This window comes from Capra hircus, chromosome 10 (assembly GCF_001704415.2).
Source record: "Capra hircus breed San Clemente chromosome 10, ASM170441v1, whole genome shotgun sequence".
In the NCBI taxonomy this organism is placed as follows: domain Eukaryota; kingdom Metazoa; phylum Chordata; class Mammalia; order Artiodactyla; family Bovidae; genus Capra; species Capra hircus.
Window position 1 is genome coordinate 19147149 of NC_030817.1, and position 17854 is coordinate 19165002.

The 17854-nt window shown below is 46.7% G+C and overlaps 1 protein-coding gene across 5 annotated transcripts in view; it reads right to left on the reverse strand.

Moving 5' to 3' along the window:
* The window catches only part of RGS6 (regulator of G-protein signaling 6), a 613815-nt gene that overhangs the window by 105243 nt on the left and 490718 nt on the right, over positions 1 to 17854 (reverse strand). For all 5 annotated transcript variants that reach the window (XM_013967267.2, XM_018054008.1, XM_013967266.2 and 2 more), the window contains exon 4: positions 1948 to 1998. In XM_013967267.2, the coding sequence (XP_013822721.1) occupies positions 1948 to 1998 (51 nt within the window). The remainder of the gene's footprint in view (positions 1 to 1947; positions 1999 to 17854) is intronic.

Consider the following 17854-nt stretch of genomic DNA (forward strand, 5'->3'; position numbering starts at 1 on the left):
TAAGACCTGTATCATTCAGGACCTCTCACAGAAGCTTTGCTCATCAGGATCAGAGGATTCCTACAGCATGGTCTACCACTAGGTGGTTCAGGGCTCTCAGAATATACCATTGCTGCTGCTACTACTACCACTGAAGATAATGAAAAAATACCTGTCAGAAATGATAATTATTCCAGAAGGGCAAAGAAAACAGTATTCTTGGAAGAGAAAAAAAACCCCACCATGAAGAAGGGTGACTCTTCATCATGTAACTAAACTTGTAGAGACTTACACAGTCTGGTTTTTCAGAAGCAGATAATCGGAAGTCCAGGCTGCATAAGGCAAACACTTAGGGCAGTCAATATGGGTTTTTCCCTTAAAAGGATTAGCATTTATAGTTTTTTCCTGTGGTTTAAGAACTTGAATAGAATTAAGAATTTCCACTCGACATGACAGCGGTCACTAGTCATGAGGGAGAGAAAGGCTAGTGCCAGTTCCGTTCATGACCTACTTTTCTGGCACTCAGATTTCTGGCAACTATGTTTAATTGAATTCTTTGTAAATTATAAATTGGGCTTCCCTGGTGGCTCAAATGGTAAAGAATCTGCCTGCAATGCAGGAGACCTGGGTTTGATCCCTGGGTCAGGAAGATCCCCTGGAGAAGGGAATGGCAACCCACTCCAGGATGAATGCCTGGAGAATTCCAGGGACAGAGGAGCCTGGTGGGTTACAGTTCATGGTGTTGCAAAGAGTTGGACACAACTGAGTGACTAACACTTCCACTTCCACAGTCAATGGTCTATTTAGGGCTTCCCTTGTGGCTCAGTGGCAAATAGTCTGCCTGTCATTGCAAGACACATGAGTTTGACTCTTGGCCCAGGAAGATTCCATGTGACAAGGAGCAACTAAGCCTATATACCACAACTATTGAGCCTGTGCTATAGAGCCTGGGAGCTGCAACAAGAGAAGCCCCCACAATGAGAAGCCTGCACAACTAGAGAAAAGAAGCCCTCTTAGCAACAAAGACCGTGCACAGCTCTCCACCACCCCAAAACTCACTAAATAAAAATAACTTTACAAATAGTCTATTAATATTAAGAGCATCAGATTAAAATACAGAAATGCTTGAGCTGTCATAGTGACCCCAGCAAGGAATCACAGTTGAAGCCAGACAGCTAGAATGGGCACTTGAAAAAAAATCTTTAAAAAGCAGAGCAACTGGAGGCCATTTAATTTGGGGCAAGAAGATCTAATCCCCAAGAACATCAGAATACATTACTGGATGTTTGTAAATATGACTTTCAGGCATCAAGAATACTTAGTTAAGATGGGGAGTGTATAATAACTTCAGAAAAGTTTACTTACATAGAATTTTTATTTTTTCCTGGAAACCACCCCCCCCAACCTCCATTTTCTAATTATGATGTAAAAATAAATTTTATTGCTTATTTGCTGGTGGGAACACAGATTTGAAAACTGCTTTATTGGCCAGGGTTTGCTGTTGTTTTTCTGGTGAGGTTTTCCTAATTGCATTGCACAATTAAAGTTGAAAAAAATCACTCCTTCACTTCTTGCAGAAGCAGAGAACAGAAGGAGTCTTAGCAAATAATTAAACCTCTTAATTGTGGATCAAGCAATCTAATTTTAAGAGCTGGCTATAGAAGGCTGTTCCGTGACAGTGCTACAACTTATCTTTAATTGCGGTGGCTAACCAGAGTCCATGTTATTGTATCGGGCTCTTTGGCATTCTAAATGGTTGCTCATTTCCTCCAAGGGTAATTTAAATTTAAAGACAGAAACTCAGTGGAGGAAATAAATTAATTTTGTTTGTAAAGGGAGTGAGTCCACATCTTGGAATTCACTTGTATAAGCCCAGTTCTTAGGAGGGTAGGAGAAACTGGTTTGGAATTTGGGTATGGCTTGTTCACTAGTATCATGCAGGTAAAGTCAGGGTTGAGGGTCAGGTACCTGGGTCCTCGATGGAAAGGTTCTTCATAAGCCACTGTACAATGTCTGTACCTGCAACAGTAAAGCAATTTCAGTTGAAGACCTCATGGATGTTTAATTCTGTGGCAGAGGAAACATGGTTACCTGAGAGATCCCTAGGTCCAATTAGCACACCCTTGGAGAGCTAGGTAATACTTATACTTTTCCATCCTAACCAACTCTTTCCACCCATTAGGATGCTTCAATAGTCACAATCCCATTCTTTTCCTTAAAAAAATCCATGTCTGATGACTCAGGATGATCTTGTATCCACGTTTCTAGGGAGCTTTGGGAGGGGACTTCCTGGGAATACATATTTTGATGACAGGCTAGAAGACAATTTATCACTCCAGAACATTTCCTGAGGGAGGAGACTTCTTTTAGCTCCCTATCCCCAGTGGACAAGGCCTGCCCAACAGAGATGACCATACAGGTTCCTGAAAAAAAAAAAAAAAACCCTCTAATTTCTTCTGGACTAGGCTTATCCTGAATGAATAAGCCCCTGTGTCTGTGGGAGAAACTTCTGTGTGTTCATCCAAACCTCTGTCCTCCATCCCCTGGGCAACAACTAGATTACACTTTCAGACCTTCCTGCAGTTGGGTATGGATTGAGTTCTGACAAAAGAATGTGGGTGGAAATGCCATATGCCATTTCCAGACTCGGACCATAAAAACTCCTGTCTGTCCCTCCACATCCCACACCCTTTCATCCCCATCTGCTGGATGAAGGGAGAGAGGGCAGAGCCACAATGTGGAAGGAGCCTGGGATCCTGAACAGACATGAAGACTGATGTCCATCTGGGGCTCTGAACTGATTGAAAAATATACTTGTGATGTTGAAACCAAGGCATTTGAGAGTTCTCTGTTTTAGTATCTAGTATTACCTTAACTAATGTAAATCTTAAGAATCAGAAGGGACTTTTAAAACTTATCTACTCCAATCCTAGCCAAGCATCATCCACAATACCCTGGATAAGAGGTGTTCTAATTTCCATTTAAAAGAAAAAAAAAAAACAAAAACTCAAGTGCCTGGAAACTCACAAATTCCTTCCTGGCAAGCCTGTCCCAGATAAGTCATCTTCAATTTCTCTGAAGTTGGCCCATCTCTGAATTCCTCTCTTCAGCCTTAGTTTTGCCTTCTGATGATACAGAGAAGAACTCAGACCTCTCACTCTGTGAGACAGTCCTTCACTTATATGTACAGTACACTTAGTGTATTAGCCCCTGCTCCAGGTGGAACATGCCTGGATTCCTCAGCTGTTTCTTCTAATGATATAATTTGGGGTTTCTCACCACTGTGGTCAATATTCTCTGAACATATTTGCTTTTGCTTGCCTCCCTTTAGCACCTAGGACCAGCGTTCTCAGGAAAGTGCAATTCACATGGGGGTGAAAGCGAAAGTGAAGTCGCTCAGTTGTGTCCTACTCTTTGTGACCCCATGGATGGCAGCCCACCAGGCTCCACTGTCCATGGGATTCTCCAGGCAAGAATACTGGGTGGGTTGCTATTTCCTTCTCCAGGGGATCTTCCCAACCCACGGATCAAACCTGGGTCTCCCACATTGCAGGCAGATTCTCAACCTTCTGAGACACAAGGAAAGCCCTCATGTGGGGGTAAAGGAGTCCAATTTTCTGGGAGGTTCTGAACTTCTGGACAATCTACCATTGTCATTCCCATACCTCTCTTTAAACCAGTGCAGATGTTCAAAGGTCTGTACTTTATCACCTCAGGATGAAATGTTAGATGGAAAACAATCTGAAAGGGGCAGTGTTTCCAGAGACCCGAGTCTTGTCATGGGTCTGAGTTGTGCAGTAGGGGAGAGGGCCTGCCATCAGCTCTCCTTGCATTGACTGCCAGCTGAAACACCAGAGAACCAGCAGAGGGGGTTGAACAAATAGTTCCCTTTTTCCAAAAGGAAAGCTGCTCAGAAATTTGACTGAGGGTGAGAAGTGAGATCAGTACAGGCCTGAGTACTAGACATTTTGTTGCTCTCTGGAAGGAGAAGGAGTCTTGCAGAGCAGACTGTCTGGTTCTTTGTATACCACCCTATCCGCCCAGGACCAGCCTCCACTGACACAGCCCTGCAAGTCCCCCACATTTCAGCCTCAAAAGCAGGACTTCTAAGCATTGCCCCTCCTGGATGGCATCTATGAGCTAAACTTTGGATTGAAAACACTCCTATTCATTCATGTCCTTTGAGAGAAAGGGTGAGTATGTGTGTGTGTGTGTGTCCACTTCCTCCAAATTATACAAGTCCAACATTTGTCCTCAGAAATGAAGAACAAAGCAGAAATCAAATAAGAACTGTAATCCCAAGTTGGGGGTGGGGTGGGGGGAGACTCTAACCTGTTTTTCCCTCAAAAGAAAAATAGTCCTTTTTTTTTTTTGTGGGTTGCCTAGAAACGGAGAGGTTTCCAGCATCAGCAACAGCTCTCCCCCGGGCAGGAGGATTATCTTTCTGCTGAGCTTGCTGAACCATTATTTATCACCTGCCAAGATTGATTACTCACCCTGGGACAATGACAGCCCTTCCTTTCCCCTGTTAATTACTGTCATCATTAATATCCATGTCACTAATTAGTATTCATTCACATTGAAACTCCTTCCTTGCTATCATATCCGCTCCCCACCCCCCACCCTACCCGGGCCTTCGGCACTATTGTCTGGGTTTCTGTCCTGCTTCGGCTTTCTGCACTCATGTCCGGCCTAATTGTCCACCAGGCTCCGGTTTGCATTCACAGAGCTCAAGAATCACATGTAACCACAATTTTGGTAAAGAAAGGAAAGCCACAAAAGCCCCTGGCCTTCTCCTCTGGCACTGCGGGGACTACAGACCTGGGTTTCTAGTCGCTGGTGCAGCCATCATGACCATCACCATTTCATTCGGGGAGCTGGGTGACCATCCTCAGGCCCCCATGGGGCCAAGCTGCTGCCCCTGGCTGTTGAGGGCACCACCTTCTGTCTGCAGCAGCACACACCCCACTGCCATCCTCAACACACATGGGCCCTGCTTGGGGGACCTGAGCACACACAGTGATGCCCAGGACTGTGGACAACTTCATTCTCATGGGCATGGGTTATTGCTTCACCAGGCTAATCCAGGAAGGGCCAGCCTCAGCCTTGTGGCAGATTCAGCCTTGGGAACAAGGAAGGGAAACCTGTCATAATATTATGTCCTTTAAGATGGCTACAATTACTACACTGTAGAATCAAGTGAAAATAGTCCAAATCATTTTCAGGGGAAAGCATTTTTAGTCTTCTTCTTTTCTCTTCCCTTTCTTCTTTCTTTTCCCCTTCTCCCAATCATTCTTCCCTTCTTATTCTAGTAAGAAATCAAGCAGATTATTTTTCTATTCTATCCAAAATTGATGGTTGCCTTTTGTTACTGCTACTAGATTCTGTTTCTTATCTTTGTCAAGCTGCAGTCCCAAATGGAGCGGGTCTGGAGCACAGCCTCCCACTGCCCCAGGCCCGGCACTTTTGCTGCTCTTCAAGACTTCCCAGGTGGCTCACTGGTAAAGAATCCACCTGCCAATGCAGGAAAAGCGATAGATGCAGGAGACGCAGGTTCAATCCCTGGGTCAGGAAGATCCGCTGCAGGAGGAAATGGCAACCCACTCCAGTATTCTTGCCTGGAAGATCCCATGGACAGAGGAGCCTGGTGGGTTATAGTCCATGGAGCGCAAAGAATGGGACCAAGCATGCACACAAGGAAAGGGCAGAGGAATGAAGATAGGACTTGCAAATCTGTCTACTTCCTGAGGAGTAGAGAGCAGGAGGCTTGTCATGGGCCTCTGATCAGTGGCTCCCTGGCCATCTGGCTGGGCCTGAGTCTCAGAGTGGCCTTCTGTAGACTCTAATGGGGCTGGACTAAGGGTGACCCCCTCCTCCCTGCCATTTGTTTACTTACTTACTTGGGTAGAGTGAGACTCAGTGACCTCCTCCCAAGTCATATTAAGTCTAGATCAATATAAACTGGATTTGAGTAAGCTAGTAAGACCTTCCAAGATTTTAGAGAGCTCTCTTTCTGGTGTGGGGGAGACCCTTATTATAAAAGCATTCTGTTCTGGGCTCAGCTTCAGGTGTTTTAAGCTCCCTGAAAGAACAAGGGATACCTTGCACTTCTTTTGAAAAAAGTCAGAACCCAAGCAGATCCTACGATGACACACTTCTTTCATTTCCCCCAAAGTTTTGTATCAATCTGAACCCAAATTAGACTATGCAAGCTTGACAAAAGACTGATTCCAGTCACCTGCAAATTTCAAGTTCCCTGCAACTTGGTAGCTTGTATATCATGGTTCTGGTAACTGAAGCAATTAACAACTTACTCATCAGTCCTGCCCACTGGGGAAAGATACTTCCATTTGAGTAAACTATGTTTTTCTGGAGTCCAACTGAGGATAAGATGGTAGTCCTTAGGCAAGGGTATGACTCCATCCTCCATTGGATTTTCACAAAACTGCCAAGGTCTCAGCTGCTCCTCTGAGTGCAGAATGCAGCTTTATGCCATCTCATCACGCAAGCAGGTGCTATGTGCAGGCCAGTGTCCACCCAGAAGGATGACAATCACCAGTGCCCACTGTACTAGGCCAGCACTAGACACTTAACCCTGTCATCATATGTCATCTTGACAATATGTAAAATATAGTAACTCACATCCATTTTAGAGATTAGACCCAGAGAGGCCCCAGGTCACATGTTAGTACTTAATGCAGCCCAGTTTATAAACCAGAATATCTCATGTCTAATATTATTTCCACTACACTGTTCTGCTCCTCTTATCTCTGAATAACTTTCCCAGTAGTACACAGAACAACTGGAAAAGTTATCTTCTGTACTCAACTGCCTTCCTGAAGCTGAGACACTAGTTTAGCCATAATAATAATTCCTGCTTTAGCTATTAAGCTAATAATTTATTGAGTAATTTCTCTATTTGAAGTTTTAGAATGATTCTACTATAATACTGCATGCACGCTAAGTCGCTTTAGTCATGTCCGACTCTTTGCAACTCTTTGGACTGTAAGCCCACCAAGCTCCTCTGTCCAGGGGATTCTCCAGGCAAGAATACTGGAGTGGGTTGCCATGCCCTACTCCAGGGGATCTTCTTGACCCAGAGATCAAACCTGTCTCTCTTATGTCTCCTGCATTGGCAGGCGGGTTCTTTTACCACCAGCGCCATAATAATTTCATGATGTAAACAGATTATTGTCTCCATTTTGCAGATGAATTGAAGGACACTCTATAAGCAGAGAAGCTTTTACAGTGTTAGGCCATTCTTTTATGATTTGGTTAAAAAACAATAAAATATAACAGTTAGCTATCAGAGAAAGCTTAAGAGGAGACATTTAACTGGGCTTTGCTGGGTGGACGAAGTGAATAGCTGCCAGTAGGAGAGAAGGAAACACAGGTAGAAGGACCAGTGTGGTAAAGCCTAGTGGCATTTTTGAGGGGTACTGTTTGATCAATGGGTTTGATTTTTCCAAGGAAAATGGTGTCACATTTAACAGATATACACTTGCTTCCCAAGCATATGAAGCAATAAAGCACATTGCTTATAAAGTCGGGCAGACTTGAGTTCCACTCATGGTACATCATTTCCAAACTGTATGACCCTGGGCAGGTGCCTTAACCACCACCCACTCCAATCTCCATACTCATGGGTTAGCTGGGGGAACTTCTGCCTGCTTCCAGGATAAAACAAGAGAAACCCTCACCAAAATCCTGACCTGTGGTTTTGCTGAAATTTCTTATTAGGTCACCTACCTGCTCTGTGCCCTCATTTTTTTCTTGTATGAAAATGAGGACGATAACAAGAAGGACCTGATGTTTAGGCTCTGGGGTTAAAGGAGACGCTGTATGCGCAAGGCCGGCACAGTGCCTGGGATGTAATAAGCATAACATGCGTGAGCTATGGAGGCAGTCTGTGTTTCAGATTCACATTGGAGCCAAGTCATCGGCATGGCTCAGAGAGGCAGCAACAACTTGAACTGCTTGTTTTCTGCCTGTTTTTTCATTTCAGGCCTCAGAGAATCTCAAAGGTCTTCTGATACTTTTTAGGAAGGGTTTTCTTGATGGACAGAAGGGGAGGGAGTTGCAGAAGGCAAGCTTTACGAGGCGGCGGGGCCTCATGGAGCCGGGGGCGGGGGACCCGCTCCCGCAGCTTTTGTAGCCTTGCTCCTCAGAGGACACTTTCTGGGTCAGGGAGGACCTTCTCTAGGAGCACTCATCTCAGTTTGGAACTAGACATCCACGATGTGATGACTTGGTCAGTGTCTGCTTCCCCCCGTATCTGCTTCCTGGGACCACCTAACAAAGCACCACAAACAGAGCAGCTTCAACCACAGAAGGGGATCGCCTCTCAGTTCTGGAGACGGGAAGTCCTGGGTGCAGACGTGGACAGAGCTGGTTCAGCTGAGGGCTGTGGGGAGAAGCTGGTTCAGTCTCTCCCTCCTGGAGGTTTGCTGGCAGTCTCTGGTGTGTCTGTCTTGTGGAAGCATCACCCCCACCTCTGCCTTCATCTTCACATGGCCCCTTCCTGTGTGTGTCTCCCTGTGTCCACTTTCTCCTCGTTCTAAGGACATAGCGGATGAGGGCCCACCTAAGCTAGTTCACCTTAACTAATTACACATCAACAACCTTGTGTCCAAATCAGGTCACATCCTAAGGGCTCGGAGGTTAGAACCACGACATAGAAATTTTGGGGGTGACACAATTCAACCCATAACAGTCATTCTGAGTGACCAGGACCCTTATATTTTTTCATCTCCGGCACCAAGCAAAAACCTGTCATGAAGCTGGTTTAATTAATGCTTATTGATCAACAGCTACATTCAAATGGGCATCATGTAATACGTAGCCATTCATATTGCACATATTCATTACATTAAAAATTTTTTTATCAGTTTTTTGTGACACATGAAACCTTCATCACAGGCCAGCACCAGCTGTGGTATTAGGCATTTTGCAACTACTGCTTTAGAAGAAAGTTCAAGGTTTTTCACCCATTGACATTTGCTTTCAAAAATCACCTTTCTCCCTGTAAAAGGAAGTCTCAACAAACACTTTAAAAAACATTAGGTAAACAGATAAACAACCAGGATTGGCTGCCTAGCACAGGGAACTATATTCAGCATCTCGGAATAAACTATAATTGTTGTTCAGTCGTTAAACACTGTCCCACTCTTTGTGACCCCATGGACTGCAGCACACCGGGCCTCCCTGTCCTTCACTATCTCCCAGGTTTGCTCAAACTCACATCCATTGAGTCTGCGATGCCATCCAACCATTTCATCCTCTGTTACCCCCTTCTCCTTCTGCCCTCAATCTTTCCCAGCATCAAGGTCTTTTCCAATGAGTCGGAAAAGGACCAAAGAAGAACATAGATACCTATTCATATACATATATGTATAACCGAATCACTTTGCTGTATACCTGAAATTAACACAACATTGTAAATCAACTATGCTTCAATTAAAAAACCCAAAACATCAGGCAGTAATCTGAACTGCCCCCATCTCCTCATTCAACCCTGGCTGTCGCTTAAAGAGGGCAACCAGTAGAAGGAAAGGTGGTCTTCAGTGCTCTTCTCAGGTTGAAAGACCCCCTCCTCCCTCCTCTCTCCTGGCCCTGCGCTGACCCCCGTGGCTCTCTGGCTGCGGAGTTCACACTGCCTGCGATCGGCTTGGAATCGGCGCTGATTCTCCCTTCTTAACAGGAGGCTTTTGTGTCAGTCTGACTTGAACAGTTTGGAGCAATGAAATCCAGACACACAGACCGATGATTTTGAACCGGCGATACCCAAGCATCACTGCCTTCTTCAGCCCTAAACCAGGGCGGGCCGGGCCCACCTCCCTGGGGTCTTCTTTCCAGGCCAGGCACATAGGCCTGCCCGCCTCCATGGGCACGTGGCAACTGCGCCCCACAGCGACCCACAGTGGGAAAGACAGCCAGCCACGGGGAACCCCCTGGTGGGCTTTCTCCTGCCTGCCCCCTCCCCCCGCCTCAGACCCCGCTTCCCATGCATTATGAAAAATAATAGGGGGCAGGAGACCGGGCGAGGTTATTACCAACTCATAAATCAACCGGGAAGCTCGGAGGGTTGTGGTGAGGTGTCTGAGCCGGGCTCCCCCCGGTTTGTTATCTCACCCGGGGCCCCCACCATTGATTCATAACCTCATAACCCTCCGCGTCCGAATCCCAAGTCTTCTATCTAATTGTCACCCGCCGAGTACATGATTTGCAAGAGGATGCGGGCGGCGGCAGAAGCGGGGGTGGAGGAGAGATTAGTTTTGTCAATCAAAAGCGTCCAGGGCGAGGTGCACACCCGGGATTTAGCTCAACGATCAGCTTATTAAAGGGGAGGCTGGCTATGCTACACAGATGCATTTCGCACAGGGAGATGGAGGGTCTCCGCCTCTGTCGGGGGGGGGGGGGGGCGGGTAGACCCTGCTCCCTGAGGGTGGCTGCCGCCCAGGCCCGCCTTCCGCCCCATCCGAAGGCAGAAATGAAAAACAGACAAGCAGATCTGCAGCTTTGGGGGAGAAGTGAGCTCATGCCAGGTGTCCACTAGCCACATTGGAGAGAACGTGACAAACGTTCTGAGGACTGTGGCTCCTTTCCAGGAGGGCTGGAGGGGTCCCAGGGCTGGACAGTGTCAGGGCAGGTGCTGTCTACTGGTCACCTCATCTGTGTGCCTTTGAACCTGAAACGTGGTCTGAGAATGTTGAAATTACTCTGAGAGGCTAAGGCTTTCTGGAAGGGAGCAGGAGAAGCAGTCTTTGTGATGCCCAGGTGTGCAGGCTGCAATCACTTTACCTGGAATCTGATCTGTCTGACTCTACTGTTTGGGAATAATGCTGACATGCTTCCACAGCACTGATCTAAGGCTTACGTCTGCGAAGTGCTGCTGGAAACCTGCCACCACCTCGGGAAGGGCAAGGTGTGCTCAGCAGGGAATGTGAGCAGACCAGGTTTCAAGCAGAGTCTGGGACACGCAGGTGCCTGGGCAAAGACTGAATCCGTGTTGCACTCATTTTAGCTCCGGGGCCCTGGAGCTCTGGCTTCCTGGAACACTGTTGGTTTTTGTCATCAGACAAACCTGGGTTCATATCCTGACTCTGCCCCTTCTAGCTGATCACCTTGGATGAGTTATTCAGCCACCTTGAGACCCAGTTTACCCACTTGCAAAATGGGTCCATCACAGAATCTACCCCAGACTGTGTTATGAGTATTTAAATGGAGGTGGGCACCCCGATCCACGGGTAGTTCTGGTTCCTTTCTGCTTACAGCTGATGCGCACCTCCATCTGCCCTGAGTGGAGTCTGGCCTGGAGCTCATCTCCTGGGCAGCGAGCCTTGGGTGGAATCAAGCCTTCCTCCTGGCTCCTCCCCTAGCCTGTGTTGCAGGCCTAGACTAGACAGTTCAGAGCTGGCTCTAGCTTCCATCTTTCAAGCTTCTCTGTTTCATTCAGATGAATGAGTCCATCCTTTTAAAAACTGGTCTGGGACCTTCTCCATCAGTAGAAGATCTACTCCCAGTTCAATTTGCAGTTCCTGAGGTAAAACAGAACCCCAAGGGACCCCAACATCTCTCCTCCATCCCAGCTACAGCCAAGCCCTTATCCTGGCGTCTACCCCCAGGGTGGGCCATGAATCCGAATCCTGTGTCTGAATCTGGGTTCCCCCTCCCAGCAGCTCTGCAACCTTGGGGATGTGCCGTACTCTTTCTAGGCTTCAGTTTATCTAGGATATGATAAAAGCACTGTCTGAGAGGGAGGCATGGGATAATTCCTGTAAAAGCTTCAACCTTGTGTCCTTCAGCACAGAGGAAATGATCAGCATGGGCTGACTTCATCATCATCATCATTATTATTGCTATTCCTAACGATTGGACCACTCTTGTTCCTTTACCTGCAGTGATTAATAAGATGGCTCTGTTCTTAAATAAAAAAGTGCACATGTGGGCTACAAGGGCTGGACTAGAGTGTTGGCGGGGAGTGTTCATAGGCCACAGACACAGTATGTAATTCTAGCCCACCCAGTTTCAGTAGACAGTTCACAGAGAAGGAGGTGCTTAGCATCAGTGAGAAACAGATAAGATTAAGGAGGAGAGTATTGGATGTAGAGGCAAGAACAAAGCCATCCGAAGCAATCACACCAAGAGTACCATGTGACAGCTCGCATTTATATGCAGGCTTGAACAGCAAGTCTCTGTGAAAGGGAACAGAGTCTCGAAGGGCAAAAGTCACAGCATGCTTGGGCATCACTTATATGCGAAGCACTGGGCCAGTCACCAGGGGCTGAGAGTCACGCGTGAATCACAAAAGAACCAGGCTTAAAGAGCTGCAGGGAGATGATGTCAGAACTGCCGGGGAATAAGCTCATGCTTTTCTGGCATCGGGATGCTGGCCTTTCCCCCCGATCCCTCCCTCAACCTGGGCCACTGCCAGCGGTGCCCTGATCCCTACCTGCAGCTGACCTCAGGAAGTGATGTGCTTTTGGTCAGCCTGCATCCCTCACACCTCTGCTGCTGGTCACCATCCCGGATCGCTGCTCAGCTGCCTTCAGCAAGGTGCCCCAAACCCAGAGGGACTCATGTGCAGGACACCACCACTGTTTCTGCTCCCTGTCATCTTTTAGGGAAGGGTGTCACCTTGGGCTTCTCTGGGTTCCACTACCATCTTGCCTTCAAGGACTACTCCCCCTTGACTTTCCCCTGAAGGACAGCCTTGAGTGCTCGGGGCTGAGAGCGGGGCTGTCTGGGGCGGGGGGCGGTGGGTGTTGATGACCATGAAACCGAAGCAGTGGCAGGCGTGACAGGAGCTGTGGGCAGAGGCCTGTGTGTCCCGACCCTGCTGAGGGCTGGCGAGGGCCCTGGGTAACAAGTCATCAGCAAGAAACGGGAGCACAAGTCATGGGGAAGCTGGTGGCAGTCAAGCCACACTGCCCACCTTCCCTGCCCCGGTCTTTCCTCCTGAAACCCCTAACACCTTTTCTGCTTTGGGCATTTCGGTAAGAAAAAAGTGAGATAATGAGGGGCCTGGATGCTGCGAAGACTGGGAGGTGGGTGAGGTGACATTTACATGGAGGCCTGAGAGCAAGAAGATGATGCGTCTGGATGAAGAGCAGTGAGGTGGGAACAAACAGAAGAAAGTGCAGGCAACCGGAGGTGTGATGGGAGGTGGAGGGGCTGCACCCCTTGGAAGTCTCTGGAAGGCTGGAGCAGGGGAGGAGTCTGTGTGTTTTTAAAGGCTGCTTTGGCTGCTGCGTGGAGAAGGGATTGCAGAGGGGCAGGACAAACAGGAGACCAGCCAGCAGCCATTTTTCGTGGTTTTGAGAAGAAATCTAATGCAGGCTGGGCTCCCTGGTGGCAATGAGATGGAGAGGAGCAAAATGGGGCCTGGGTCTGTTTCAGAAGCAGGGCTCCTGGTCCCCTTTGGATGCATGGGACCCGGAGTATGAAAACAAGAGGAGTCAGGCTTGACTTCTGGTTTCTAGCTTGACTAACTGGATGCAGGTGGAGCTTAGCCTACCTGAGATGGGGAAACAGGTTGGGGAGGAAGCCTGGGTTCATTATTGGCCATGTTTTGTCTGAATCAGATTATACAGCAGCCATCCAAGTGGTGATGTTGATGCCAATGGACATAGGAGGCTGAGTTTTCAGGGACAGAGCAGGCCTGGGATTGTATTTGGGTGTCACTGGTGGCTAGAATGTACCTCAAGGAGGGAGGCTGGGTGAGATCCCCGGAGGAGAACATGTAGACAGAGAAGAGAAGGCTTTAGAACTAAACCCTGGGCCTGGCAGTGGCATGGCTGGCTGGGAACCCAAGCCTGCCCATCCTCGCTCTGGAATGCCTTCTGTTACCCTGAGCGCTCGGGCTTCTCTATTATGTGACTTATCCAGTGATGCATCCTCTTCCTCAGGAGATGGGAGATGAGAGGATAAACGAGCTCCAACTCTCCGCCAGCTCCTCCTGGAACCCGTCCTTCCAGCCACCTCCCTTTCTGGCTCACATCATGATTCAGGGAAAATTAAACACTCCCCAGTACGCCCAGCACCTGACTGCTCTGCCCAGCACCCAAGCCAGAGCGGCAGCTAAGGGTTTCTGCGTTCTCTTCTGATTTATAACTTAGTTTAAAAACTTGCTTTCTGGCTTTTCTGTCACTAAGTTCCCTGAAAGCATCTTGTGGGGGCTCTGGAGCTGGCCCGTGGCTGAGCTCTGCTGGGTGAACACAGCCTGGGAGTGACGTCAAGCTTCACATCCCACCCGGGGTTACAGACTCTGGGAAGGAATGCCATCTTTCTAGTGGACAAGCCTCATTTCATTTCCATCAGCTCCAGACCAAGAGAAGCTGGCTTTTGTTCAGAGAACATGTTAGCAATGTTTCAAACTGAGAAACCTTGTACAGTTTCTTGACACACAAATGAGTTCCGTTCCAAGAGTGCACTCATAAGTCCAACAAAGTTAGCCTAGATAACTAGTTAGCCTAGATAAAGTTAGCCAATTGTACTGTGCTAGGCTTATAATACTTCTCACACAAATAATACATAGAAAACAAACACAAAAAATAAAGAAAACATTTTACAATTACTTTTTACAGGCGTATGGCTGCTTTACAATGTTGTCTTAGTTTCTGCTGAACAGCTAAGTGAATCAGTTATATGTATACATGTATCCCCCCTTTTTTCCATTTCCTTCCCATTTAGGTCACCACGGAGCACTGAGTAGAATTCCTTGAGCTGTGCAGCGTGTTCTCATCAGCTGTCTATTTTATACATAGTAGTGTCTAGATCCCAATCTTCAGTTCTGTACATCTGTGTCTCTATTTCTGCTCTGCAAATAAGTTCATCTGTACCATTTTCCTAGATTCCACATATAAGCCAAATTCTACGACGTCTGGTTTTCTCTTTCTGACTTATTTCACTCTAAATGGCAGTCTCTAGGTCCATCCATGTCTCTGCAAATGGCATGGTTCTGTTCCTTTTTTTTGACTGAGCAATGGTCCGTTGCATATATGTACCATATCTTCTTTACCCATTCCTCTGCTGATGGATACTTAGGTTGCTTCCATGTCCTGGATATTGTAAAGGGTGCTGCAGTGGAACACTGGGATGAGTGCTATCTTTTTGAATTATGGTTTTCTTTGGGTATGTGCCCAGGAGTGGCTGGGTCATATGGCAGTTCTATTTTTAGTTTTTGAATATTCTGTTTCTGAGTATGCTGTTCTCCATAGTGAACCATTTACATTCCCACCAACAGTGTAGGAAGTTTCCCTTTTCTCCACACTCTTTCCAGCATTTATTGTTTGTAGTTTTTTTTTTTTTTGATGATGGCCATTCGGACTGGTGTGAGGTGATACCTCACTATAGTTTTGATTTGCATTTCTCTAATAGTTTGTTAGAGAACAGGCCGAGACAAGCTACCCCACGTCTGAGGTCAGGGGTGGTGGCTGAGAGGAGCTACCCCATGCCCAAGGTCAGGGGCGGCGGCCGAGAGGAGCAACCTCATGTCCAAGGAGCGGTGGCTGCACGGGCGCAGGAGGGCCGAGAGTAGTTCAAGGTCAGGAGGGGCGGCCATGAGGAGACACCCCTTGTCCAAGTTAAGGAGCAGCGGCTGCGCTTTGCTGGAGTAGCCATGAAGAGATACCCCATGTCCAAGGAAAGAGAAACCCAAGTAAGACGGTAGGTGTTGCGAGAGGGCATCAGAGGGCAGACACACTGAAACCATAATCACAGAAAACTAGCTAATCTGATCACACAGACCTCAGCCTTGTCTAACTCAATGAAACTAAGCCATGCCGTGTGGGGCCACCCAGGATGGGCAGGTCATGGTGGAGAGGTCTGACAGAATGTGGTCCACTGGAAAAGGGAATGGCAAACCACTTCAGTATTCTTGCCTTGAGAACCCCATGAACAGTGTGAAAAGGCAAAATGATAGGATACTGAAAGAGGAACTCCCCAGGTTGGTAAGTGCCCAATATGCTACTGGAGATCAGTGGAGAAATAACTCCAGAAAGAATGAAGGGATGGAGCCAAAGCAAAAACAATACCTAGTTGTGGATGTGACTGGTGATAGAAGCAAGGACCGATGCTGTAAAGAGCAATATTGAATATGAACCTGGAATGTTGGGTCCATGAATCAAGGTAAATTGGAAGTGGTCAAATAGGAGATGGCAAGAGTAAACGTCGACATTCTAGGAATCAGTGAACTAAAATGGACTAGAATGGGTGAATTTAACTCAGATGACCATTATATCTACTATTATGGGGAGGAATCCCTTAGAAAATAGAGTAGCCATCATGGTCAACAAGAGAGTCTGAAATGCAGTACTTGGATGCAATCTCAAAAATGACTGAATGATCTCTGTTCATTTCTAAGGCAAACAATTCAATACCACAGTAATCCAAGCCTATGCCCCAACCAGTAACGCTGAAGAAGCTGAAGTTGAAGACCTACAAGACCTTTTAGAACTAACACCCAAAAAAGATGTCCTTTTCATATAGGGGACTGGAATGCAAAAGTAGGAAGTCAAGAAACACCTGGAGTAACAGGCAAATTTGGCCTTGGAATGCGGAATGAAGCAGGGCAAAGACTAATAGAGTTTTGCCAAGTAAATGCACTGGTCATAGCAAACACCCACTTCCAACAACACAAGAGAAGATTCTACACATGGACATCACCAGATGGTCAACACCGAAATCAGACTGATTATATTCTTTGTAGCCAGGGATGGAGAAGCTCTATACAGTCAGCAAAAACAAGACTGGGAGCTGACTGTGGCTCAGATCATGAACTCCTTATTGCCAAATTCAGACTTAAATTGAAGAAAGTAGGGAAATCACTAGACCATTCAGGTATGACCTAAATCAAATCCCTTATGATTATACAGTGGAAGTGAGAAATAGATTTAAGGGCCTATATCTGATAGACAGAGTGCCTGATGAACTATGGATGGAGGTTCATGACATCATATAGGAGACAGGGATCAAGACCATCCCCATGGGAAAGAAATGCAAAAAAGCTAAACGGCTGTCTGAGGAGGCCTTACAAATAGCTGTGAAAAGAAGAGAAGCAAAAAGCAAATGAGAAAAGGAAAGATATACCCATCTGAATGCAGAGTTCCAAAGAATAGCAAGGAGAGATAAGAAAGCCTTCCTCAGTGATCAATGCACAGAAATAGAGGAAAACAATAGAATGGGAAAGACTAGAGATCTCTTCAAGAAAATTAGAGATACCAAGGGAACATTTCATGCAAAGATGGGCTCGATAAAGGACAGAAATGGTATGGACCTAAGAGAAGCAGACGATATTAAGAAGAGGTGGCAAGAATACACAGAAGAACTGTACAAAAAAGATCTTCATAACTCAGATAATCACGATGGTGTGATCACTCACCTAGAGCCAGACATCCTGGAATGTGAAGTCAAGTGGGCCTTAACAAGCATCACTATGAACAAAGCTAGTGGAGGTGATGGAATTCCAGTTGAGCTATTTCAAATCCTGAAAGATGATGCTGTGAAAGTGCTGCACTCAATATGTCAGCAAATTTGGAAAACTCAGCAGTGGCCACAGGACTGGAAAAGGTCAGTTTTCATTCCAATCCCAAAGAAACGCAATGCCAAAGAATGCTCAAACTACTGCACAGTTGCACTCATCTCACATGCTAGTAAAGTAATGCTCAAATTTCTCCAAGCCAGGCTTCAGCAATACATGAACCATGAAATTCCAGATGTTCAAGCTGGTTTTAGAAAAGGCAGAGGAACCAGAGATCAAATGGCCAACATCTGCTGGATCATGGAAAAAGCAAGAGAGTTCCAGAAAAGTATCTATTTCTGCTTTATTGACTATGCCAAAGCCTTTGACTGTGTGGATCACAAGAAACTGTGGAAA